The 25,628-nt window shown below is 69.4% G+C and overlaps 1 protein-coding gene across 1 annotated transcript; it reads left to right on the forward strand.

The window, feature by feature from the left end:
* Positions 1-1,070: 1,070 nt before the first annotated feature.
* ABCB6 (ATP binding cassette subfamily B member 6 (LAN blood group)) lies at positions 1,071-25,408 on the forward strand. Its single transcript, XM_077829533.1, is given in 21 exon segments — positions 1,071-1,158; positions 3,848-4,379; positions 6,604-6,741; positions 10,784-10,973; positions 12,751-12,843; positions 13,551-13,743; positions 14,110-14,231; positions 14,539-14,648; positions 14,916-14,981; positions 15,340-15,465; positions 15,693-15,769; positions 16,192-16,255; positions 16,796-16,881; positions 17,486-17,543; positions 17,792-17,896; positions 19,189-19,363; positions 19,802-19,896; positions 19,898-19,915; positions 20,456-20,550; positions 22,632-22,700; positions 24,697-25,408. Coding segments are annotated over 20 exon segments (2,538 nt in total). The 5' UTR covers positions 1,071-1,158; positions 3,848-3,863; the 3' UTR covers positions 24,839-25,408.
* The last annotated feature ends 220 nt before the right edge of the window (positions 25,409-25,628 follow it).

Here is a 25,628-nt window from a genome sequence, read left to right on the forward strand (position 1 = left end):
TTTGGGAGCGGTCCGGTCAAAGAGCTGTGGGGCCAAAGGCCCCCCTTGCAGCTCAAACACCCACAGAGCACCAGGAGTCGGGCCAGCTGAGCGCCTGGCTCGCGAGCAGCCCCAAAGCTCAGCCACTGGGAGGGAGAGGCCACTGCGCTGGGCCCCAGCCTGGCTGAACAAACACACCCCACACGGGCCCCACCACCCTGGAAACGGGCTCAGAGAAGAGGCTGGTTCCTGCGCAGGGCTCCTGAAGAACGTCCTGCCCCTAGGCCCACAAGAGCAGCCCCGGGGTCCCCCAGCCAGCGCTGTGGGGCCTTGGCAGCAGAAGCCTGATGAGCTGGGGCCCTGCACCGCTGGAGTCCACCCCAAGTGCAGCTGGGACCTGCACTGGGGGCTCTGTCCAAGCATTACTGTGCACAACCCCACCCTCGGCCTTCAGCATGGGGGATCAGGTCCCGGGGTGTCTGGATAGAGAGAGCAGGGGATGGGGGGGGTGGGGCACCGGGGGATCAGGTCCTGGGGTGTCTGGGCAGAGGGTGCAGGGGGGATTGCGGGTCCTGGGAACAGGGGGGCCGGGCATGGGGGGATCAGGTCCCGGGGTGTCTGGGCAGAGGGTGCAGGAAGGCTCAGGGGGTCCCAGGGAAGGGGGACCAGGGCACTGGGGAATCAGGTCCCAGGGTGTCTGGGCAGAGGGTGCAGGGGATGGGGAAGCAGGGCACGGGGAGATCAGGTCCCTCGGTGTCTGGGCAGAGGGTGTAGGGGATGGGGGGGCGGGGCATGGGGGGATCAGGTCCCGGGGTTCTGGGCAGAGGGTGCGGGGGGGATTGGGGGTCCTGGGAAAGGGGTGCCGGGCACGGGGGGATCAGGTCCCGGGGTGTCTGGGCAGAGGGTGCAGGGGATGGGGGGCGGGGCATGGGGGGATCAGGTCCCGGGGTTCTGGGCAGAGGGTGCAGGGGGGATTGCGGGTCCTGGGAGCAGGGGGGCGGGGCACGGGGGGATCAGGTCCCGGGGTGTCTGGGCAGAGGGTGCAGGGGAGCTCGGGGGGTTCGGGGGGTCCGTGGCCAGGCCAGTGGCCGTCCGGGCACTAGGACCCGGCGGGAGCCGGCAGGCCGCAGCGTGTGCGCAGCTGGGCTGGGAGCTGGAGCCGCAGCCGGAGCGGGGCAGGTGAGAGGGGCCGGGCAGAGCCCCCGTGTGGGGCCGGGGGTGTGACGCGACTGACCCCCATGGGGGGCTGAGGAGGCCGGGGGAGGCCAGGGGGCCGGTGTTCCCCCCCATGTGGGTCTGGTGGGGGGGGTTGAGGAGGCCGCGGGAGGCGAGGGGGCCGGTCCCCCCCATGTGGGTCTGGTGGGGGGAGACTAGGGGGCCGGGGGAGACTAGGGGGCCGGTCCCCCCATGTGGGGCTGGTGGGGGGAGACTAGGGGGCCGGGGGAGACTAGGGGGCCGGTCCCCCCCATGTGGGTCTGGTGGGGGGGTTGAGGAGGCCGCGGGAGGCGAGGGGGCCGGTCCCCCCCATGTGGGGCTGGTGGGGGGGTTGAGGAGGCCGGGGGAGGCGAGGGGGCCGGTCCTCCCGTGTGGGGCTGGTGGGGGGAGGCGAGGGGGCCGGTCCCCCCATGTGGGGCTGGTGGGGGGGTTGCGGAGGCCGGGGGAGGCAACGGGGCCGGTCCCCCCGTGTGGGTCTGGTGGGGGGGTTGAGGAGGCCGCGGGAGGCGAGGGGGCCGGTCCCCCCCCATGTGGGATAGATGGGGGGGTTGAGGAGGCCGGTCTCCCCCATGGAAGCTTTCGGGGCTCCAGGGTGTGAAGGGGCCGGAGGGAACTGGGGGTGGCTGAGCCTGAAACCCGCCCGCCGCCCCCTCCCCAGCTTCAACACTGGTCCTTTGCCCACCCGGGTCCCCCTGCCCGTCCCTGCCCCTCTGCAGCCTTGGGCCCCGTCCTGTGCTCCCCTTCGCCCCCTGCAGAATGCTTGGTGCTCAGGTGCCCCGTGGGGCAAGGTGGTCATGGGGCACCTCGTGGTGCCGGGGGGTTCAGGACCACTGGTGTATGCAGCTCGCGCTCTGCTCCCCCCCCCCCGTGCAGGGACCCCCCTGCCTGCCAGCATGGCCGGGGCAGTGTGGAATCGCACAGGTGGGTGGGTGGGTGCGCGCTCAGGGCCGTGCCCCCCTCGCAGCTCGGCTGCGTCCTGCACCCGCTGCCGGCTTGGTGTGGTTTCAACTAGGGCTGTCAAACGATTACAAAATGAATCGTGATTAATCGCAGCTTTAATTGAAGTATTATAAATATTTGTGGATGTTTTTCTATGTTTGCCAATATCTTGATTTCAGTGACAACGCAGGATACGAAGGGTACAGGGCTCACTTTATGTTGTTGGTTTTTATTACAAATAGTTGCACTGTAAAAAACGTTAAACAGAAGTCCGTGCAATCTGCAAGTCGAAGCACGAAGGGGCAGCGGAAGGTTTAGCGCATCTGGCGCGTAAATATCTCGCAACGCCGGCTACAACCGTGCCCTGCGAACACCTGGTCTCACTGTCAGGTGACATGGTCAACGAGTCATTTTCTCCTGCAAATGTAACCGAAGCTGTTTGTCTGAGCGACTGGCTGAACAAGAAGTTGGACTGAGTGGACTTGTGGGCTCTGAAGTTTTACAGGGTTTTGGTTTTGAGAGCGGTTATGTAACAAAGATAATTCCACCTTTGTAAGTTGCACTTTCAGGACAAAGAGAGATCTCAGGACGGGACGTGTACGAAAAATATTATTTCTTTTGTTTATCTTTATTACGGTGCAAATATGTGCAATCAAAACCAATAATGTAAAGAGAGCCCTGTACGCTGTGTATTCTGCATTGTCATTGCATTCAATATACTTGAAAATGTAGAAAAAATCCACAAATATTTATAATCAGTTTTGATGGATATTCTATTGTTTAACACTGCGATGAATCGCAATTAATTTTTTTAACCGTGTTAATTTGTGTTGAGTTAATTGCTGGAGTTAACTGCGATTAATGGACAGCCCTCGTTCCAAGGCGTCCCAGGAGCCATTGCTCTGGGCAGCTGGGCAGAGAATTATGGGGTACCTACCCAGAGGGCGGTACGGCTGCACTGGGGGAACACAGCCCCCTGCCCCCACCCAGCGTGGGCACGCTGCCCGGCTGGGGCCACTGGATGAATGGCCACTACTCAGCCTTGGCCTCAGAGAAGTGCAAGGCCCGGCCTCGAGCTCATCTCCTGGGGGGTCGTGTTGGTTTATAGCCCCCTGAGGGGCACGCCAGGCACCAGTGTGAAGTGCCATGCCCCTCTGATTACCAGCCCCCTCCCTGCCTGTGTCCCAGCAGGGTTTGAGCTGGTGCAGGGCCAGAGCAGGCCAGTGCTGTGTCCAGGGAGGGCTGCGGGGAATCCCAGCCTGCCGATGGGCCCAGGCCATGATCTCTGCAGGAAGCTGCCGGGGAGGGAGATCCAGGGAACTGTATCCCGCCATGGGTGTGCCTGGGCACTGGCTTGGGGATTTGACCATGCCGTGCAAGGGTCTGTACGCACGCGTGGGCTTGTGGCCCTGTATTTGCACACCCGTCACACAAGATGGCTGAGTGGTTGCAGCCCTGGATTGCTAATCCGTTGTGCTGTGCGCGCATCCCACTCTCGACGGAGCCTGTCTTCCTGGGGGCTGAGTTGCTGGGGTGAGGAGCGTGGTCGGAGAACCTACGCAGAGGAGAATACCTGTGTGCGCAGCTGTCAGTGTGTTTGCACACCTCGGAGCAGGGCTGCTCACGCGCGTCTGTGTGCGGCCATGCCAGCGTCCGCTCGCCTCGGTGCCAGCCCCTGCTGAGCGCCCACGTTTGTGCCGTTGTGTCTCCGCAGCCTCTCGGCCGGCAGGATGGCGGTGCTGGGGAGTTACTGCCCGGGGAACGGCACCCTCTCCCAGGCCTGGGCACAGCAGGGGCTCGCCCCCTGCTTTTACTTCACGCTGGTGCCCGCCGTGCTGCTGAGCGTCTGCCTCCTGCTGGGCGCCCTGCAGTACGGCTGCTACGCCCGCTTCGGCCGCGCCATGGAGCCCAAGCACGTCCCCCGCTCGCGCCTCTACCACGGGCAGGTGCTGCTCTCGCTGCTGCTGGCGGGGCAGCCCCTCGGCGCCCTCCTGTGGCAGGCGCTGGGTGCGGGGCCGCTCTCCGGCTACTTGGTGCTGTACGGCTGCCTCTCGGCTGTGGGCTGGGGCTGCTCCCTCGGCCTCCTGCGGCTGGAGCACACCCGGGTGCTGGCGCAGGACAGGACCAGAGGCCACGGCACCGTCCTGCTGCTCTTCTGGGCGCTGGCCTTTGCGGCCGAGAACCTGGCCCTGGTGTCCTGGAGGAGCCCCCTGTGGTGGTGGTCCCTGGGAGACGCCCCGCAGAAGGTAGGTGGGGGGCGAGGTCCTGGAGGGTTGGCGGAGCCCGGAGTGGGGGGCTTGGGGCTGTTGCTGGGCTGCACCCCAGTCCCTCTTTGGGTAGAGACAGGAAGCCTCCCCCCCGCAGCCTGAGCAGGGTCCGGTTTGGGTTTGGGCCCCCACGCCCTGGGAGCGCTGCCAGGTGCAGCCTGCCCCTGGGGTTAGCCCATCGATTGCACCCCCCGAGCCCAGGGCAGAGCAGAGCCCTGCTGGTCTGGAGCCCCACCTGGCCTCATAGATGTCACTGGTGCTGGCTGGTCCGGCCCCTAATGCCAGGGCACCGGAGGATCCCCCGTCTGCCAGGCTGGCTGCCTCTGAACCCCCTTCCCCAGGCAGCCCTGCGGTGAGGGCTTGCGGGGATGGTCCCAGATGTCCCTTCCCCATTATCAGGGCTGTTCACTGGGCGGCCGTGTGCGGTGGCACTGGGCCAGTCACTGCCAGCGTCCGGCTGTGGGGAGGGCTGTCCCCGGCTCGGATTGGAAAGCCCCGAATGCCAGGGCCCCGGCCCTTCCCGTGGGGACAGTCCCAGCGGAGCCGCCTCCCAGCTGGGGAGTTTGTCCTGCTCTCCGGCCCGTATCGTTCAGCCCCCTGGAACCCCCCCAGCACTGCCTCCCCCTCCAGGGCGTTTACCCTGCGGAGGCCGGGGACCCCGGGGAGAGGCAGCCCCTGTTTCTCTCCCCCACCCGGGGCCTCGGCTGCCCGGCCCTGGGATTCCTGCTGAGTCACGGTGGGGTGGGGCAGGCCTGTGGGGCAGGGCTCCCGCTGGCTGTGTCCTGCTGAGTCACGGTGGGGTGGAGCCGGCGTTGGGGCAGGCCCCGTGGGGCAGGGCTCCCGCTGGCTGTGTCCTGCTGAGTCACTGGCGGGGGGGGGGGGGGAGGGCGTCTGTGTTCCCGGGGCTGGATGTGGGGCCCCCTTCCCTCAGGGAGCTCATCCTACTCCCGGGGCCAGTGGCGCAGGCTGGTGGGGGGCTCTGCAGTGCTGCATGAACCCCCCGGGCCCTGCCTCCCTCTCCCCCCACCCTGTGGGTCGGGATGTTTGTCTCGTCCCTCTTTGGCCCCACTGCGCAGATGGGGGTAGCTCCGAGGGAAAGGGGGGGCTTTAGATACCCCTCCCCCCCAGCCAGACAGCTGCCCCACTTCAACCCAGCCCCGATACCTCATCTAGGGGCCCCTCACTCACCACAGCTCCTCCAGGGATGGGACCCTGGCTACTCTCGCCGAGCCTCACCCGGCAGCCGTGGGGGGCGTTATCGGGGCGTCCACTGCTGTGGGGTGCTAGGGGTACCCGTTCCCAGGCAAGGGGGGCCCCCAGCCACATCCTAGAGCTCCGGCTGGCCAAGCTCCCCCGCCCCTGGCTGGGGCAGGATGGCTCCCACTAGCCTGGGCCGCGGGCCCCACGCCACGCTGGGAGAGAGGTGACTGCCCAGCGCCCCAGATCCTGGAGCTCCCAGACCTCACCGGCCTCAGAGTGGAGAGACTAGCTAGAGGGGGAGCAGCCGGGATGTGGCATGAACCCCCCTTCTCCACCCCTTGGTGCCCCCTGGGGCCTGGTCCTTAGCGGGACCCACAGTCCCGGATCCCCAGGATCCCCAGCCGTTGAAGAGTCCCTGGAGGATCCATCAGTGGGCCAGGCCTCGGGTCCCACTCCCCTCAGGGCAGGGCATGCGGCTGGCCCCAGCCCTCCTGCTTGGCCCGTCAGCTCTGCCCAGCGAGCGCAGGCTGTGGTCGGAGACGTTCGCACTGCACCAGACCCGTGCACCGGCGTCGGCAGCGCCAGGCCTTTCCTAGTGCCCTGGAGCCAGCCTGTGGGGGCCGCGGGTCAGCACGGGGGAGCGGAGGCTCGGACGAGGCCAGACCGGCCAGCGGCAGGACCGTTTGGGCTCTGTCTCCCCCTCTCTGTCCGGCCCTGTCTCTCCAGAGCCCGGCTCGCATCGCAGCCTCCTCTCACCTGGTTCGTGGGCCTGCCACCCCGAGACGCCCCCCAAGTCTGAGCCCATCCACGCAGGCACGACCCAGCCCAGCCAAGCGTCCTGCCTTCGCCCACGCACCTGGGCCCTCCCAGCACCGCGGGGGCCCGCTTGTCTCTGAGCCCCCGGCCTGCTCTCCAGGTCTCTGGCTCAAAGCTGAGGGCTCCGGCCTGCGAGGGGGGCTGGGATCTCGGGGCTGCAGGTGGCTGATCCGTGGCTCCCATGCAGGTGCAGTTCAGTCTGTGGGTGCTGCGGTATGTCTGCACCTTCGCCCTCTTCGTGCTGGGGATGAAGGCGCCCGGGCTGCCGCACAAGCCCTACATGCTGCTGGTGAACGAGGATGAGCGCGATGTGGAGAACAGGCAGGTGGGTCCCCCTGTCCCTCGCAGGTGTCCGGGGGCGGGTTGTAGGGGGGCGAGGGGCATCGCCAGAACAGGGCTGTGTTGGGTTATCACAGTGGTTTGTGAGAGGTCGATTCTGCTGGGAAAGGGTTCTGTGGGTCCTGCTGCCTCCCTGGGGTGGTGGCTCAGTGCCCCACCTGGGCACAAGGGAGATGGGAGCAGCTCCGTGAGGTGGAGAGGATCTAGGGTGTGGGCTGAGCAGGCCAGAGGGAGGAGCCCTGCACCAGCCCAGCCTGGACGAGTTGCACTTTCCCTGGGTGCTGAACCCTACCCAGCACCAGGCTTTGGGGGCAGTTGCACCCTGCAGGACGGGGATTGGTGCTGCTGATGGTTCTGAGAGTGTCCCAGTCACCCGGCCTTGCCATCCGGCTGCAGCTCCCTCCTGAGGGCATGAATCCCTCCAGCTTCAGTGCACAGCAGGTGCTTATGTCCCACAGCTGCCAGCTGAACCTGGCCGACCCCTCAGGAGGGCGCTTCCACACGGACCTCAACCCCACAGCTGGCCCAGGTCAGGGGCTGCGGCTGCGGGGCTATAAACCACAGTGTAGGCACCGGGCATGTCCCAGAGCCCGGAGGTCTACATGCCGTGTTATAGCCCAGTCCCACACTTACTCCCTTCCTGCTGCCCCACACCCAGCCCCACACTTACTCCCTTCCTGCTGCCCCACACCCAGCCCCACACTCCATCCACACTGCCCCACACCCAGCCCTGCACCTAGCCCACAACACCCCATTCACTCCCCTCCTGCTGCTCCACACCCAGCCCTGTGACCTGATCCCACCCCATACTCCATCCACACTGCTCCACGCCCAGCCCTGAACCTAGCCCACAGCTCCCCATTCACTTCCCTCCTACTGCCCCATGCCCAGCCCCACACCCCATCCACACTGCCCCACACCCAGCCCTGCGCCCAGCCCCCCATTCACTCCCCTCCTGTTGCCCCACCCCCAGCCCTGTGACCTGTCCCCAGTCCCACACTCCATCCACACTGCCCCACACCCAGCCCTTCGCTTCCCCAGGAAGCACCCAAGGCCTGGCTCCAGCCCTCACCCCTCCTTGCGGGCACCTGGTGCCCCCTGCTCCACTTCTCCCTGGAGCGAGGAGTGTCCGGTGCCCATGGGCACTGAAGGACTGCAAAGAGGGGAAGCCGGGGCACAGGGTCACAGCACCACTCAGATTTGGTTGGGCGCCCCTCTGTCATGCCAGGAGGGAAGGGGCTCTGCCATTAAGCCACCCAGCTCTGGTCAGGGAGCGGGGGGGCCCGGGCCCCCCTTGCTGCACCCCTGGTACGTGTGATCTCTTCGAAGGGCCCCGTCGCCTGGGCACTCAGTGTGCGTTACTGGCCCCCGCTTGCCTGTGCCTTGGTGTGATGGGCGCCGCACCCCCAGCCCTCCAAGAGGAGTTGGGGGGCAGATGCCCTGCCTGGGGGATGATGGAGCTGGAGAAGTTTGTGTCCGGCTGAGGGAGGCGAGGACTGTCCCCCTGGGTCAGACTCCCTCCATTCCCTGCCCAGACATTCCTCGTCCCTTCGAGGGCTGTGTTCAGGTCTCTGTCTGAGCCCCCCCCAGCCCCACCCCCTTGGGGGCTCATCCACCCACCCACTGTTCTGTTCTGACAGGTTCTTCTCCCGCCCCCTTCACCAGCATCCGGTGCCTTCCTGCTGTGCGTTAAACACCGCGACTGGCACCTGTCCCAGTCCTTTTCCGGCCCCATCCCCATCGCATGTGGGTATCTCACCATCTTCAGCCCCACACCAGGCCTGGCAGGCAGGCCAGCTACCGCCCCATTGTACAGAGCGGCTGGAGGCACCGAGCATGCCACAGGGAGTCTGGGGCCCAGTGGGGAGCTGCCCTACCCGCTGGGCTGTCCTGTCTCTTGCCTGGCCAGGGCGGTCTGTTCTCCCTCTCATCCCCGGCCCAGGGGGAGCGCTGTGTGTGCCGGGGAAATGTCCCACTGCGGGATGTTTGTATCGGGGAGGGCTGGGGTGAGCCTTAGTCCCAGTGAGTTCCTCCCTCAGCCTGGGTCCGGCCCCGAGGACGCTGTCCCCTGCCCAGACGAGCTCTCCCCGGAGAGCAGAGCGGCCGTGGGGCCCGGGGTGTGGAGCTGTATCTGCGGTCTCCAGCCCGGATCCCTGGGCCCGGCCCACGGAGATCAGGACTGGATCCTGGGACTTGCCTCAGTACTGTCCATCCCTGTGCCTAGGGTGGTGACCAGGGGGACACAGGCCTGGGTGGGATCCCCTGGACCATCGACTCCAGCCGCTGCTCTTGCAGGCGACCCTGAGAGGTCAGCCCATTCAGACACGCGCCATGCTCCATCTTCAAACCAGACAGGTGGCCCCCGCTGCTCCCAGGGGAGGCTGTCCCAGACCCTCCCTCCACCGACCCGAAGCTGTCTGCCCGTGTCCAGGCTGTGTGTCCTGCTGGCCAGTTTGTCCCATTGCTCCTGGTAGCCCCCACCCCCGCAGCCCAAAGGCAGTGCCAGGCCCCCGGGCTCAGGCTCTGGAGGAGGAACCGTGGTGGGAATGGAGCTGTCCGCAGGGTTTATTCTGTCCTTGGTTTCAGTCCCAGGATTGGGGTCTGGGGTGGGGCGGGGGTGGACACCAGCACCCCAGAGCCCTGGGCTGGAGCCCGCTGGGCAGAACTGAGCAAAGAGCAAGCGACAAGGCAGGGGAGGGAATCTCTTGCCTTGGCCCAGCGCCTGCTGGTGCCAGCTGCCGAGCTCCGCGGGGCTCTTCCTGCGGCCCGAAGAGGGAAGCAGAGGGTGCGTCCTGTCCCGGGCCTGGAGCTCTGCGGCGCTCAAGAACGGGCACCTTCCACCCACAGGCCTTGGGCCGAGAAGGGCTTCCCGCGGCACCTCGTCTCTTCTACCCTGGGGCCGCCATGGCAGCCAGAAGCAAGGTGGGAAGGCAGCCGTGGCCCTGATCCTGCCACCGCAGTGCCCAGGCGTGGGGACCCACCCACCCCAGCAGGGTCTGGATCGAGTGTGTAAACGTGACCCAGCAAAGAATGGGTTTAAGCGAGGAGTGAATCTGCCAGCAGATGGTGCTGCTGGCTCGGCCGTGTCCTGCAGCCGGCCTCCCCCCACCCCAGCGCTGGCCTGTCCCTTGGCAGGGGATGTGAGCTGCCAGGGTCGGGCCACCCCCTGGCTCACGCAGCGTCGCCAGCAGGGGGGCAGCCAGACTCTGGCTCCTTGCCCTGGCGCTGCGGGATCGGAACCCTGGGGTCAGGGGTCAGGCCCCCAGTCTCCCCCATGCCTGAGCACAGCACTGTCCGTACCGCTGGGGTCGGGGCCCCCCATCAGTCCTCTCCCCTCCCATAAATCCAGGGCGCTGTGCACCAGAGCCAGGGTTCCTCCTTCCACATCCCCGCTGCCCACTTGGGTGGCCCCATATGAGCGGCAGGACTCACACTTTGGCCTCCTCCTCCAAGGCCTAGGAGTATCTGTGCCCCACACCCCAGGGCCAGGATTGCCCCAGGGCCTGGTTCACCCCACATCCCCGTGCCTGGTTCACCCCAGTGCCTGGTTCACCCCACACCCCAGTGCCAGGATCGCCCCAGTGCCAGGTTCACCCCACACCCCAGTGCCAGGATCGCCCCAGGGCCTGGTTCACCCCACATCCCCGTGCCTGGTTCACCCCAGTGCCTGGTTCACCCCACACCCCAGTGCCAGGATCGCCCCAGTGCCAGGTTCACCCCACACCCCAGTGCCAGGATCGCCCCAGGGCCTGGTTCACCCCACATCCCCGTGCCTGGTTCAGCCCAGTGCCTGGTTCACCCCACACCCTGGTGCCTGGTTCTCCCCACACCCCAGTGCCAGGATCGCCCCAGTGCCTGGTTCACCCTGTGCCAGGCTCACCCCAAGCCCAATGGGATCAGCACCCCAAGGCCGGGAGCTTTTGCCCCCCTGCCCAGGTATCCCCAGTCCTGTAGTGCTCTGAGGCCGGGGGTGAAGGGACGGATCGCCCTGGGCACACACCCCTCCTCACCCCTTTTCTCCATCTCAGCCCCTCCTGGCAGGCGACCGCGACAGCCACTCCACCTGGAAGGGTTTGGGCCGGAAGCTGCGGCTGCTGGTGCAGTATGTGTGGCCGCGGGGCAGCCCCCTGCTGCAGGGCCTGGTGCTGTTCTGCATGGTGCTGATGGGGCTGGAGCGCGTCATCAACGTCTTCGTGCCCATCTACTACAAGAACATCGGTGAGGCCCGCGGCGGGGGGCCGGGAGGGGAAGGGGTCGCGCCCCCAGACCAGGGCAGGCTGGCACTGCCCAGTGACCCCCTCTGCAGACACAGCTGCGTGGAGCTATGGGCCGCCGGGAAGCAGGTGTGGGAGGGGTGTCTGATGCTTGGTTGCCAGGCCCAGGGGACCCCCTCCCCCCTTGCCCCAGTACGCGCTGGTTCCCATGGCCCCTGCTCTGTCTGCAGCCCCCTGGGCAGAGGCCCTGTGCGGAGGGGAGCTGCGGCACGTATTGGGCAATGCCTGGGCTTCTCCACCAGGGGGTGCTCTCCTGTGGGGTTTTATAGGGGGCCTGGGATGAGCCCGGTGTTCGGTGCCTGCTTTGAGGGGGTTGGGGGAGGCTGCCCTCAGCCGAGGGCCAGCCAGGAGCCAGTGCAGCATGGGGAGGCATTGCTCAGTCCCTGCCCAGGGCATCCAGCCCTGCATCCAACCCTGGGGCCCAGCCCGGCACCGCTCTATGCCCAGCCCGCTGCGGGTGTCGTCGCAGAGGCCTTGTGGGATGGAGGCAGCCCAGCTCTGGCCTGGCAGGAGAGTGTGTCCTGGAGCTGAGAGGGGACCTGCCTTCTGCACCCTCCATCAGGTGCTGCTGCTCTGGTATGGTCACCCCGCAGGTGCCCAACGCCCTTGTCACACAGGGATCCCTCCCCCAGCGCTGAGCGGCAGCCACCTCTGGGGTGGGGCGAGGGCACTGTTTATACAGGGATCCCTCCCCCAGCGCTGAGCGGCAGCCACCTCTGGGGTGGGGCGAGGGCACTGTTTATACAGGGATCCCTCCCCCAGCGCTGAGCGGCAGCCACCTCTGGGGTGGGGCGAGGGCACTGTTTATACAGGGCTGGGGGTGTGGAAGGGCATCCCAGGACAGGATACCTGTGGGGAGCAGGGCTTGGGCCTTGGCTGACTCAGCCTGCGGTGGGTCTGCGCTCCAGTGCCCCCATCCTGCCCCAGAGCACCGGGAACACCCTTGCCCAGGGTGGGGTGAGTGGCCGGCTCTCCCATCCTGGTCCCTTCCCCCCGAATGACTCATTGCCACGGGGCTGAGCCTGGCACCCCCAGCAAGAACTGACCTGTGCCTGGCTGGGGGGGTGCTGCCCCAGTGAGAGTCCTCCCTGCCCCAGTGATAACGAGCCCACACACGCCAGACCCCTCCTGCCCCCCAGCCTGTCCTGGTCTAGCTGCGGGGGCCTCCCCAGGCTGGGGAGGTGAGGCGCTTGGGGGGAATTCTCTGGAGCTAGGGGGCACGGTCTCTCAGGACCCCCCACCAGCCTCCTGCATTCACGGCCCAGCCCGGGGCCCTTTCCCCAGGGTCTCTATTGGCCCCGGTGTCTCCTCATGAGCAGTCCCCTTCGGCCTGCCAGAGTGCCGAGGAGCCCAGGACTTCACCTGGGCCTAACCCCACAGTGGCTGTCGTGCCCCACCCCAGAAGAGGCTGCATTTCAGCCCGGGGTGGCTGCTGCCTGGTGGTCGCGGGCGTGGGCCGTGTTGTCTCTAGCACCACTGGGGTCGGGGCGGGTGGATCCCAGGCCCCTGCCCCGGGAGCTGGCGGGGCGGTAGCAGGAGAGCGCCGGCTGGGCAGTGGCACCCTGGCACGTGACGGGGGAGCGGTGCCGTGAGAAGCTGGGGGCGGGACGGCACGGGGCTTGGGGTGCCACGCAGGCCCCAGCTCCCTCCCGCGGCTGCAGGGAAGTGGTGCCAGCCGCCTCCACCCCCAGCGCTCTGATCCGGGTCTCCCGTCTCCCCAGTGAACGAGCTGACTGAGGGCGCTGCCTGGCACACGGTCGCCTGGACCATCTGCACCTACGTGTTCCTGAAGTTCCTGCAGGGTGGAGGCGCCGGTAGGAGCCGCCTTGGGGCTGGGCATGGGGGGCTCCAGGCAGGGCTTGAGGCCCTGGTGGGGCGGGGCGGGGCTGGTGGAGATGGTGAAATGCTGTCCCGTGGGAGGGTAGCGGGCAGTGCCCTGCACACAAGCCATCCTTAGCCCCCAGCCACGGACGATCCGCGGCTGGGCCCCCCGACCCTCTGGACCTGGCAGGGGGCGGTCCCTCGGGCAATCCTGGGGGTGGCAAGGCTCTGCGCGTGCCCTTTCCGGGCGCTGCCCTGCCCAGGCGGGAAGCTGCTGTGGAGACTGGGGCTGCCGTGGCAGGGGTGCGGGCATCAGCTCTGCTGACCCAGTGCTGGGCACAGAGATGGGGGGACGCTGGAGGCCAGCAGTGGGGCTGGGGGCATTCCCTGGAACGGGCCGGCAGAGGGAGCAGATTAGCCAGCCCGGGCCCAGCCCCTCCCTGCTTTGGCCAGCCAGGGCCCTGGGGTGGGTCCCAGCTCCCCTTGGGTGCCAGGGTTTGGGCGCTGGGGGCAGGTGTCTAGGCGTTTCCAGGGGCCCCGTGGCACTCAGGGCTCTGGGGGGAGCTGCTCCAGGCCTACGCCCGGGGGTGGTTCTGGGTGCCGGCTGCGTTGCTGCCCTGGCCGTGCCCTCGGGTACCAGCGCTGGGCAGTGGGCGGGGGAGGTCTCCGCCGATCCATCGCGTGCCCCCCCCCACCGCAGGCTCCACCGGCTTCGTCAGCAACCTGCGGACCTTCCTGTGGATCCGGGTGCAGCAGTTCACCAACCGGCAGGTGCAAGTGCGTCTCTTCGCCCACCTGCACGGCCTGTCCCTGCGCTGGCATCTGGGGCGCAAGACGGGCGAGGTGCTGCGCAGCGTGGACAGGGGCACCAGCAGCGTCAACAGCCTGCTCAGGTACCGCGGGGGGCCTCCTGCAGCCGCCCCCAGAGCCCCCGCCCCGCAGTGGCCGCTGAGCCGGGGAGGGGGCGAGAAGGGGGTAAAGTGGGGGCAGGTCTATGGGACAGAGGGAGAGGTGGGGGGTGAGGGTGAGTCAGGGTGGGGGAAGAGGGAGATGGGCAGGGCAGAGGGGCGGTAGCGGGTGGGGATGAGGGTGTGAGGGGTGGACAGGGCTGTGGGGCAGCGGGGGAGGTGGATCGGGGTGGGGGGATGGGGAGGGCAGAGGAGGTGGGGGGTGGAGAGGCCCATGGGGCGGCGGGAGGAAGGGGGTAGGGGTGACCCTGGGCTGACACGACCCTTCCTGTCCCCCCCACCCCCCCACAGCTACATCATCTTCAGCATCTTCCCCACCATCGCGGACGTCGTCATCGGCATCATCTACTTCAGCTCAGCCTTCAGCCTCTGGTTCGGCCTCATCATCTTCGTCTGCATGAGCCTCTACCTGAGTGCGTGCGTGCGGGGGGGTCCTGCGGGGGGGGCCCTGCGCGGACTCGTGGAGGGGGAGGGCGGTGGGGGGGCCTGCCCTGATTCGTCCCGGCGGGAGGGAGGGGTGGTGGGGGGGGCCCTGTGCTGGCTCGTCCTGGCAGGGAGGCGGGGGGGGCCCTGCCCGGGGGGGCTTGTGCTGGGATCCGTCCCCCACCCGCAGTCGGTGACCCTGGGGCGCAGGTCTGGGGGAGCAGTGGCCGAGGGACTGGGCGTGGGGGGCCATGGTAGCAGGACAGGGTGACGTGTGAACCCCCCCCCCCCCCGTAGCCCTGACCATCATCATCACAGAGTGGAGAACCAAGTACCGGCGGGACATGAACACCCGCGACAACGAGGCCAAGGCCCGGGCCGTGGACTCTCTGCTCAACTTCGAGACGGTACCGACCGGCGGGCGGGGCCTTGGGCAGATCCCCCCGGGGGCCGAGCTCCGGTGGGGGGCAGGGGGTGGCTCAGCTCCCGGGAGGTGCTCACAGACTGGGGGGGCTCTGGGTGGGGAGGCTGTCCCGGGAGGGGGCATGGGGAAGTGGCAGGTGGGAGAGAGGAAGGAGGTGCTGAGCCCTGGGGGCGGGTGGGGGGCCAGTTCTCAGCCCAGGGGTGGGCTGTGTCCAGGGGCTGGGACTGAGCCCGGGCTCCATGTGTTTCAGGTGAAGTATTACAACGCGGAGAGCTATGAAGTGAATCGATTCAATGACGCCATCCTCAAGTACCAGGTGCTGGGGCAGGGGGGTGGGGCTGGGGGGGGCTCCGATCCCTGTGCCTAGCTCCCCTCGCCGCCCTGCACTGGGGGATGGGCGCTAAGGAGGGGCCTCGCGCGGGGCAGTTGACAGCCCCAGGGGGCTAAGCATGACCCCAGCCCTGCAAGGGGAGCCCCAGCTGCCTGCATCCCCATGGGGTTTCCAGCAGATACATTGTGGGAGGGGGGCAAATTCAGCTCAGTGGTGCGGGGTGGGGGGTTGCAGTGGGTTGAGCATGGGGCACTCCTGTGGCTGGGGACATGGCTCTGGGTGGAAGGGAGGCCCTGAGCCTGCTGGGGGGTCCCTAACGCTCCCTCCCACCGCCCCCCGGCAGGTCTCGGAGTGGAAGGTCAACGCCTCACTGGGCCTGCTGAACCAGACCCAGAACCTGACCATCAGCCTGGGGCTGCTGGCGGGGTCCCTGCTCTGCGCCTACTTTGTGACGGAGAAGAGGTTCCAGGTGAGCCTGGGCCAGCCCGTGCCCCACGGAGCCCTGGCATGTTCTGGGCTGCGAGCCCCCCGCGGATGAGATGCCCCTGGTCGGCTCTGCCCCAGCCCTCACCGCTGCCCCCCGGCTGGGTGCCCCTGACCCCCGGCTGGGTGCCCCCGACCCTTGCCGGCCCGGGGGAGCCAGGGGTGGGGGGCCTGGCTCCAGCTCTGAAGGGCGTCTCTCCCCGTCTCTGCCAGGTGGGGGACTTCGTCCTGTTCGGCACCTACATCATCCAGCTCTACACGCCGCTCAACTGGTTTGGCACCTACTACAGGTAACGCCAGTGCGGGAGAAACCGACCCCCGCCAGGCCATTGGGCCAGCTAGCCTGTGGCCCCGCCCCTTGCTGCACTGGGCCAGGCCATTGGGCCATATCGCCTGATAGCCCCGCCTCCTGCTGCACTGGGTCAGCCCATTGGTCCATCTAGCCTGTTAGCCCCGCCTCCTGCTGCACTGGGCCAGGCCATTGGTCCATCTAGCCTGGTAGCCCCGCCTCCTGCACTGGGTCAGGCCGTTGCTCTGCCCAGCCCACCCTGTTGCTGCCGGCACTTCCCTGGTGAAATCCCCCTGGAGGTGTGACCAAGGCAGTTCCCCCCGCTAGTTCCCCCCGCCCCACACCATGGGGGTGGGAACGTCTGGGCTGAGTGGGGCAGTGGCCCCCTGTCCCATCTTTATCTGCCCTGTCCTCCGCCTGCAGGATGATCCAGAGCTCCTTCATCGACATGGAAAACATGTTCGAGCTCTTCAACGAGGAACAAGAGGTGGGTGCCCCGCCCCCTGCCCTCAGCTCCGCCCCCCAGGAGGGGCCACACCCCCTGCCCTCAGCTCCGCCCCCCAAGAGGGGCCACACCCCCTGCCCTGCCCTATGCCCTCAGCTCTGCCCCTAAAAGTGGCCACACACCCCCTGCCCCGCCCCCTGCCCTCAACTCCACCCCCAGGAGGGGCCACACCCCCTGCTCTGCCCCCTGCCCTCAGCTCTGCCCCCAGGAGGGGCCACACGCCCTCCCCTGCCCCCAGTTTCTCCCCCAGGAGGTGGGTGCCCCACCCCCAGCAGATCAGCTGCTCCCCTCCACAGGAGTTGAGGGTCACCCCCACACACACGTTCAGGCTGCTCCTCTGGACTCGGCCGGGGGCTCTGGTCCCCTGCGCTGGCCCGTTTGCTCCGCCTGGGGCCCCAGGGGGGCAGGGGCAGGGAACGGAGCTGTAGTGAGGGGTCTGCTCTGCGCTCCCTTCCCCCCACCGCGTCCGGGGAGCATCCCCGGAGGGGCAGGGCTGAGAGGCCGTGTGTCTCTGTCCCGCAGGTGAAGGACGAAGTGAATGCAGGGGACCTTCGCTTCTGCTCGGGGCGCATTGAGTTCGAGAACGTGCATTTCAGCTACATGGATGGGTATGGGGGGCATTGGAGCCAGCACAGAGATCGGGGGTGGGGCAGGGATGGGGGCTACGGGGTGCAGTGGGGATGGATGGGTACAGGGATCAGGGCTGGAGGGAGGAGGGGGGCGTGGGGTGGGTACAGGGCTGGGGCGTGCAGGGTGGAGGGAGGAGGGGCTGTGGGGCAGGTACAGGGCTGGGGCGTGCGGGGTGGAGGGAGGAGGGGCCATGGGGCGGGTACGGGGCTGGGGGATGCAGGGTGGAGGGAGGATGGGCCGCGGGGCGGATACAGGGCTGGGGCGTGTGGGTTGGAGGGAGGAGGGGCCGTGGGGCGGGTACGGGGCTGGGGCGTGCGGGTTGGAGGGAGGAGGGGCCATGGGGCGGGTATGGGGCTGGGGCGTGCGGGTTGGAGGGAGGAGGAAGGTGTGGGGCGGGTACAGGGCTGGGGCGTGCAGGGTGGAGGGAGGAGGAAGGTGTGGGGCGGGCACGGGGCCGGGGCGTGCGGGGTGGGGGCAGGTATGCGGGGCAGGATGTGGCCGTACAGCCCCAGCGTGAGGTCACGGTGCCCCGGGCTGGGGGGAGATCTGGGGGGAAGCAGCTGAACCCTTCTCTGCCCGCAGGAGGGAAATCCTGCAGGACGTCTCCTTCTCGGTGATGCCCGGACAGACCCTTGCCCTGGTGAGAACGGGACCTTGGCGCTGGGCTCCATGGGGATGGGTCCATGGGGGGGTCCGTTGGGAGCCTGCCCACCCTGCCCTGCCCTCCCGTGCCAGTCTGCAGAGTGAGCGGGCATGCAGGGGTCTCCGTACGACGAATTCCCTTTGCTCAGGATCCTGCCCCGGCCCGTACGGTGCCTTCTCTGGGCCCCGGCCCCACCGCGCCGAGCGGCCCCTTGGCCTGCTGACCCTTGTGCTCTTCGCACTCAGGTGGGTCCGTCCGGCTCGGGGAAAAGCACGGTCATCCGCCTGCTCTTCCGCTTCTACGACGTGTGGGGCGGCTGCATCCGCATCGACGGGCAGGACATCGCCAAGGTGAGGGGCAGCACTGGGGGTGCCTGGGGCGCCGGGTCCAGGGAGGGTGCGAAGGGCTCTGGGGGTGCCTGGGGCAGGGTCCAGGGAGGGCGCGAGGGGCTCTGGGGGTGCCTGGGGCAGGGTACCCAGCGTGATGGGGTCTGAGGCTGCCCTGCCCGGGGCTGGATTCGTGGGATGCCCAGGGACCTTGGTGGGATCAGAGCCCGGGGCACCCAGGCCCTGGGTCCCTCCCGCCCATGCGCCCGGCCCCAGGGCGGCTAGCGGAGCTCTGCTGGCCCGGCCCCTCCCCTGGGGGCCCGGCCGTCTGGCGATTCCCAGGCTGGCCGGGGACGCCCCGATGGCTACGTTCGCGGGGCACCGGGGAGAGTCCACTCACCCACCCCCAAGCCCTGAGGTGCAGCCGCCCCCAGCCACACGCGCCCTGGGCATGGACGGTGTCACCTCCCAGCGGCCCCAGGGTGGCCTGTGCCGGGGCTGGGCAGCATTGGAAGGAGGGAGCCCCGGCCTGCAGGGGGTGAGACAGCCCCTGGCTCCCCGATGGGGTGGATCCGGGCAGGAGCCCCGGCCCCCGGGGTTCTTAGGACAGGCTAGGCCCAGCCATCCTCAGCGCTGGCAGGGAGGGAGCCTGCCAGGAGCCGCAGTCCAGGGACGAGAGGGACCTGCCAGGCCTTCCCCATCTCGGCCCCTGGGTTTGTCTCGCAGCCCCTGGTGCCAGCACCTCGGGGGCCCCAGGAGGGGGCCTGAGCCTCTGCTGCCAAGGGCAGGTTGGGGGGCCATGTGCTCCCCCAGGAACTCAGCCTGCTTTGTGGGACCCCCCCCCATTTCCAGCAGGGGCGGGGGCAGAGCCCAGCCCGCCTGGGCTAATGGGACAGGCCGGCTCCCAGCCTGGCTTCAATTACGTACCAAAGGGAAGGGAAGCTGCCGGCGGAGGGGGGGCCCAGGCAGCCCACTTTGAAGTGCTGAGGGGGCCAGATCAAAGACTTCCCGTGTTACTGCAGCCCCCCAGGGGGGCAGAGGGGTTCCTTTCATTTGTGCTCCATGGACAGGCTGAGGCAGGGGGCTGGGAGCCGGGGGGCCGGCTGGGGGGCCCCAGCAATGGGTCACCGAGAGTTCGGCCTCCCTGTGGGGGACCCGGCTCTGCGGCAGGGGGATGAGGGACCAAGTGCCTTGGGGCTTCCTGGGGCTCCGGGCTCGGGCAGGTCGGCGGGAGGAGCGGGGCAGGGGCTGACTCAGGAGAGCCTGGCTCTGCCCCGGTGCCCGCACTGACGGGGCACGGCCGGGCTGCCCTGCAGGTGACACAGGCCTCGCTGCGCGCCCACATCGGGGTGGTGCCCCAGGACACGGTGCTCTTCAACGACTCCATCTGCAACAACATCCGCTACGGGCGTGCCGCAGCCTCCGACGAGGAGGTGCGCCAGGCAGCCCGGGCCGCCGACATCCACGACCACATCCTCTCCTTCCCCGAGGGTGAGTCCGGCCCGCCGTGCCTCCCCGGGGCCCTGCCCCAGCGCGCCCGGCCCCCGGGCTGGGGTCGCCACCTCCCAGGACTGGAGCCCCTGGACCCGGCCCAGGGGAGCTGCGTGTGCCGCGGGCCCGCTGGGACGTGCCGTTAACCCTGCCCCCTTCCCGGGTGCCCAGTGGCGCCAGCTGCTTTCTCTGGGGCACAGCCGCACTCCTGCCCCTGCCTGGCTGCCTAGTGCCCGGGGGAGCAGCAGGGGGGCTGGCCTGGGCGAGCTTTGGCTCTGGGCCCGGCACCGCTGCATCGGGGGGCACGAGGGGCAGGTGTGCGCAGCGGCCCGTGGGGCAGGCCGGGCACTCACAGTGAGGGAGGAGGAGGGGCCGGGGCGGCCCCGTGGCGCTGCAGCGGGGAGCCGGGTCCCACACGTCTGGCTCTGCGCCCCGCAGGTTACGAGACCCAGGTGGGGGAACGAGGCCTGAAGCTGAGCGGGGGCGAGAAGCAGAGAGTGGCCATCGCACGCACGATCCTCAAGGGGCCCGCAGATCATCCTGCTGGACGAGGTAACCTGGGACCCCCGCCCTGCCCCCCGCGGGCCCCTGTCCCCTCATCAGCCCCCTTCCCTCCCCCCTCCCTTCCCAACATGGGGCCCCCTCCCCACCCCCCCATCAACTGCCCCTCCCTACCCCCCGTCACTCCATCAGCAAACACCAGCCCTCATCCCCCAGGGCCCTCCCCTTCCCGCCATCAGCGAACGCTACCCCCCACCGTGCCCCTTCCCCACCAGCGAAGGCCAGGCCCCCGCCTGCCCCGCTGCCCCCCCATGCCATTCGCACTCCCCACGTCTCCACTCGCCTTCCCCGGGCACCGGCTCTGAGCGCGGCCTGGGGCCGGCGGCCGACCTGTCCTCACTGGGGGGCGACCCCTCCAGCCCGCGAGCCGCTGGCCTGGGCCTGCCCTGCTCACGGCGCTGAGCAGCTGCCTGGCACCCGGGCTGGTAGGGCAGGGCGGCTGCAGCGCGGTGTGGGGCTGGGGGCAGGGAGGCTCAGGGCGGGTCCAGCCTGGCACCCCAGCCCCTCCCGCACACTGTGCCTGGCATGCAGGCCACGTCGGCGCTGGACACGGAGACCGAGAGGAACATCCAGGGTTCGCTGGCCAAGGTCTGCGCCAACCGCACCACCATCGTCGTCGCCCACAGGTGAGGGCGGGGCAGGACTTTGCGCGGGATGTGGGGGTCTGGGGGGGCGGGGGGGACTTCAGCCGGCCCAAGGGCTGGGGGGGGAATTCCCTGGGGGGCTGTCACTACAGGCCGGGGGTGTAGTGAGAATTCTGCTGTGCAACACCCAGCAATGATGGAGGGGTTGGGGGGGGCACCCCCTAGTGACCCCTCCCTGCAGTACAGCCCCCCCTAGCGCCACGCTGGGGCCAGCACTGACGGGGGGGCACCCCCTAGTGACCCCTCCCTGCAGTACAGCCCCCCTAGCGCCACGCTGGGGCCAGCAATGACGGGGGGGCACCCCCTAGTGACCCCTCCCTGCAGTACAGCCCCCCCTAGCGCCACGCTGGGGCCAGCACTGACGGGGGGGGGGCACCGAACAGCCTCCAAACAGCCCAGTAGAGTGGAGATTGGCGCAGGGGTCAGCGGGTCCCGCCAGGCTGGGGGAACAGGCCACCTAGTGCGAGCCAGGCGGGGGGGTCGCTGCCTTGGTTGGGGCTCTGCTGCTGGCATTGCGCTGCCCCCCCCCCGGGTATCTGTCTGGGGAGGGGTCTCCCGTGCGTGGCTGTCACTGGTGTGAATGGATGGAGAGCAGCTGAGGAAGGGGGGTGCTCGGAGCCCCCATCCTTCTGGAAGCAGCCTGGGCGGGGCCAGGATTGCCCAAAGCCCCGTGTCTGCTGGGGGCTCCCGTGTGAGAGGTGGGGGACGAGAGAGCCCAGCTGTCACCACCCCCCACTCCTATGAGAGACACATGGAGCTGGGCGGGGCCCGGCTGCCCGCTGAGAAGGAGCCAGACCCCTTTGATCCTGTCCCTGGATCCATAACCTTGCCGGGGCCTCCCTCTCCGCCAGGCCTGGCCCCACAGGGGCGTGTGCTGGCCGGGGAGGGGGGGAGGGAGCGGCACGGGGTCTCCCACGGGGCTGGGACATGGGGTGTTGGGAGGGAGCCACGGGCTGGAATGGTGCCCGTCTGCGGGTGCTGGGCACGTCTGCAGTGTCTGCCCCGGGGGGCACAGTGCCCTGGCAGGCGGGGGGGGCTCAGTGGGGAGGGAGCAAAGGAAAGAGGTGGGGGCAGCGGGCATGAAGCCCTGAGCCACAGCCCAGAGCGTGGGGCGGGGAGAGGCGGGGGGTGCCCAGCCCGTGGCGAGGGTGACTGATGGCGTCGCTGTGCCGGCCGCAGGAGGCCGTGTCCCTGGGGCGGAGCGGCTGGCGGTGCTGGTGCCCATGGCCACACGAGGGACCCGCACGCCCTGCGGCATCGCAGCGCCCATGGTTGGGAGCTGGGGTGGGCAAGGCTGGCACCGGGGGCTGTGTGGGGAGGGGGTGGTGCAGGAAGGGGCCAGGGAGTTCTGCGGGGCGCGCCTGGTGCGGAGGAGCAGAGGGTGCCGGGGCGGGGCAGGCTGGGTGGGGTGGGCCGTGTAGGCGTGAGTGCTCTGGCTGGCGAGATGGGCTGGGGCACAGGACTGGCTGGCACCTCACTGCTGGGGGCTATGACCTGTGCAGGGCACCCCGGCACTTCCAGCCCCACAGCATGGGGGCACCTGCAGCTGTTGCTGCTCTGCTCTGTTGCTGTTCCACCCCCGGCCCTGGGCACGCGCGGCCAGGCCCGGTTTCAGGCTCTCGGCAGACTCCGGCAGCCGGCTCCGGCTCTGTCGCGCTTGGGCACGTTTTTGAAATCAACGTGCCAGCTGTGGCCCTGGCTCCGTAGCAGGGGCGGGCGCAGGGGTCTGTGGCTGCAGGCCCATGGTGGCTTTGGGACGGCGGGGCTGGAGGGACCCCTCCCACGGTCACCCTGCCAGGAGAGTGGCTTGTTTGTGGTGGCGCTCACGGCCAGCTTTCCACTCGCTCCACGTGGCTGCCCCGTCCCAAGCAGCTGCTGGCCCTGGGCTGCCTCGTGGCTCGCTGCCAGCACCTCCCCGGGTCTGTGCCACGCGGGATGGGCGCATTGTCAGCCCCGGGAGCTTGGGCACCTTGGGGCAGGTGTGGCTGGCGGCGGCTAGGATCACGGGGGGGCTCTGCTCAGGCGCTGGTAACATACTGTCTCTCCTCCCCGCCCCGCCCCAGGCTCTCCACGGTTGTCAACGCCGACCAGATCCTGGTTCTCAAGGACGGGCGCGTCGTGGAGCGTGGAAGGTAACGTACCAACGCATCTGCAGGCGGGTCCCCCTCCAACCCTGGGAGCTGCAGCTGCCCCTGGACTGGCACCGGGTGCCCGGCTGCTCCCTTCCTGGTGCCGTGCTGGCTGCAGCTGGCGGCTCCTGCCCGGTGGGATGGTCGCAGCATGGGAGGGGGTGGGGCCTTTGCCAAAGGGTCCTATGCAGATGCTGCAATGTGCCCTGGGATGGGCAGAGCCCTTCAGTGGGGAGAAGGGCATGGTGTAGAGGGGGGGGGTAGCTGGCCCCTGGGCTGGGGCAGAAGAGGGGCTGGGCAGCTCCCGGGGCAGGGCAGGCGGGAGCTGCAGGGGGTGGAGCCGGGGGCAGGTGGGAGCTACAGGGGACAGAGGAGGGGCTGGATAGCACCCAGGGCAGGGCAGGCTGCAGAGGGTGGAGCTGGGGGCAGGGCAGGCTGGAGGGGAAAAAGGAGGGTCTGGGCAGTGCCCAGGGCAGGGCAAGGTCCGGCCAGCGCCCGGGGCAGAGCAGGTTGCAGGGGTGGAGCTGGGGGCAGGGCAGGGCAGGCGGGAGCTGCTGGGGGCCCGGCAGGCTGCAGGGGGCACAGGAGGGCCGGGCAGTGCCCGGGGCAGGGCAGGCTGCAGGGGTGGAGCTGGGGGCAGGGCAGGGCAGGCGGGAGCTGCTGGGGGCCCGGCAGGCTGCAGGGGGCACAGGAGGGGCCGGGCAGCGCCCGGGGCAGGGCAGGCTGCCAGGGGGCACAGGAGGGCCGGGCAGTGCCCGGGGCAGGGCAGGTTGCAGGGGTGGAGCTGGGGGCAGGGCAGGGCAGGCGGGAGCTGCTGGGGGCCCGGCAGGCTGCAGGGGGCACAGGAGGGGCCGGGCAGTGCCCGGGGCAGGGCAGGTTGCAGGGGTGGAGCTGGGGGCAGGGCAGGGCAGGCGGGAGCTGCTGGGGGCCCGGCAGGCTGCAGGGGGCACAGGAGGGGCCGGGCAGCGCCCGGGGCAGGGCAGGCTGCAGGGGGCACAGGAGGGCCGGGCAGTGCCCGGGGCAGAGCAGGTTGCAGGGGTGGAGCTGGGGGCAGGGCAGGGCAGGCGGGAGCTGCTGGGGGCCCGGCAGGCTGCAGGGGGCACAGGAGGGCCGGGCAGTGCCCGGGGCAGGGCAGGCTGCAGGGGTGGAGCTGGGGGCAGGGCAGGGCAGGCGGGAGCTGCTGGGGGCCCGGCAGGCTGCAGGGGGCACAGGAGGGGCCGGGCAGCGCCCGGGGCAGGGCAGGCTGCAGGGGGCACAGGAGGGCCGGGCAGTGCCCGGGGCAGAGCAGGTTGCAGGGGTGGAGCTGGGGGCAGGGCAGGGCAGGCGGGAGCTGCTGGGGGCCCGGCAGGCTGCAGGGGGCACAGGAGGGGCCGGGCAGCGCCCGGGGCAGGGCAGGCTGCAGGGGGGCACAGGAGGGCCGGGCAGTGCCTGGGGCAGAGCAGGTTGCAGGGGTGGAGCTGGGGGCAGGGCAGGGCAGGCGGGAGCTGCTGGGGGCCCGGCAGGCTGCAGGGGGCACAGGAGGGGCCGGGCAGCGCCCGGGGCAGGGCAGGCTGCAGGGGGCACAGGAGGGCCGGGCAGTGCCCGGGGCAGAGCAGGTTGCAGGGGTGGAGCTGGGGGCAGGGCAGGGCAGGCGGGAGCTGCTGGGGGCCCGGCAGGCTGCAGGGGGCACAGGAGGGGCCGGGCAGCGCCCGGGGCAGGGCAGGCTGCAGGGGGCACAGGAGGGCCGGGCAGTGCCCGGGGCAGAGCAGGTTGCAGGGGTGGAGCTGGGGGCAGGGCAGGGCAGGCGGGAGCTGCTGGGGGCCCGGCAGGCTGCAGGGGGCACAGGAGGGGCCGGGCAGTGCCCGGGGCAGGGCAGGTTGCAGGGGTGGAGCTGGGGGCAGGGCAGGGCAGGTGGGAGCTGCTGGGGGCCCGGCAGGCTGCAGGGGGCACAGGAGGGCCGGGCAGCGCCCGGGGCAGGGCAGGCGGGAGCTGCAGCCCCTGAGCCCCGGCTCTCCCGCAGGCACGAGGAGCTGCTGCAGAAGGGTGGCGTCTACGCCGGGATGTGGCTGCAGCAGCAGGCTGGGGACGCGTCCGACTCCGACACGGAGAGCAAGGACCGCAGCACCGAGAAGCTGCCGGCGGCCCCCAGGAAGGGGCCATGAGCGCGGGCAGGAGCCAGGGGACTTCGGGCAGGGGCACAGAGCTGCCCCCCCGCTGTGGCTGTACTTTGCTGCCCTGGCATCGGTCGGCACGCCAGGCCCCCCGGGCTGCGTGACCTCGGCTTGTTTCAGAGCTCTGGCACCTTCCTGGAGCGGGGGGGCTGCACCGCTGTTCCTGCCGTACGAGCGGCCAAACGGGGCGAGCCGCGTCCTGGCCCAGACACCCCCTGTGATCCCTGCTGGGCACACGGGCAGCCCGCTGCCCGACCCCCAGCCGCCCGTGGCATGGGTGCAGCCAGCAGAGCATTGCATGCTGGGATTGCGCGCCCCCAGCATTGCTGCCCGTGGGCAGGGGAGGGGGCAGCCCTTTCAGCTGGCCATGGCCCAGGGCACCGCTCTGTTACGGGAGGCTCCCGGCAGCACTGGGGTGGGGGGAGGTGCTGCCACCCCGTACAGAGCCCTGGAGGGGGGCACTAAGGGGCAGGGCACCAGGGGGGCAGAGCAGGGGGTTGGTTGTTTTTCAGGTTTTGATTTGACGTCTTGTTGCTGAATCTTGTAAACTGTTTGTGGCCAGCTCTGGGCTCCGGCTCTGTGTTGTCTGGGGCAGGGGCAACTCTCCGGATTGGGTGGGGGGAGGCCAGGCCCAGCTTCAGACCGTGCTCCTGGAGAACCTGCACTCAGCCCGCGGGGGGAGTTCAGCAGGGCACCCCAGCTCCGTTCTCCGGGTCCCTCAGCGAGAGCCGACCCTGGGCAGCTCTCACAGGAGCAGCGTGGACGAAGCGACCCCCCACCC

The sequence above is a fragment of the Eretmochelys imbricata genome, chromosome 11 (genome assembly GCF_965152235.1).
Source record: "Eretmochelys imbricata isolate rEreImb1 chromosome 11, rEreImb1.hap1, whole genome shotgun sequence".
NCBI classification, from domain to species: Eukaryota; Metazoa; Chordata; order Testudines; family Cheloniidae; genus Eretmochelys; species Eretmochelys imbricata.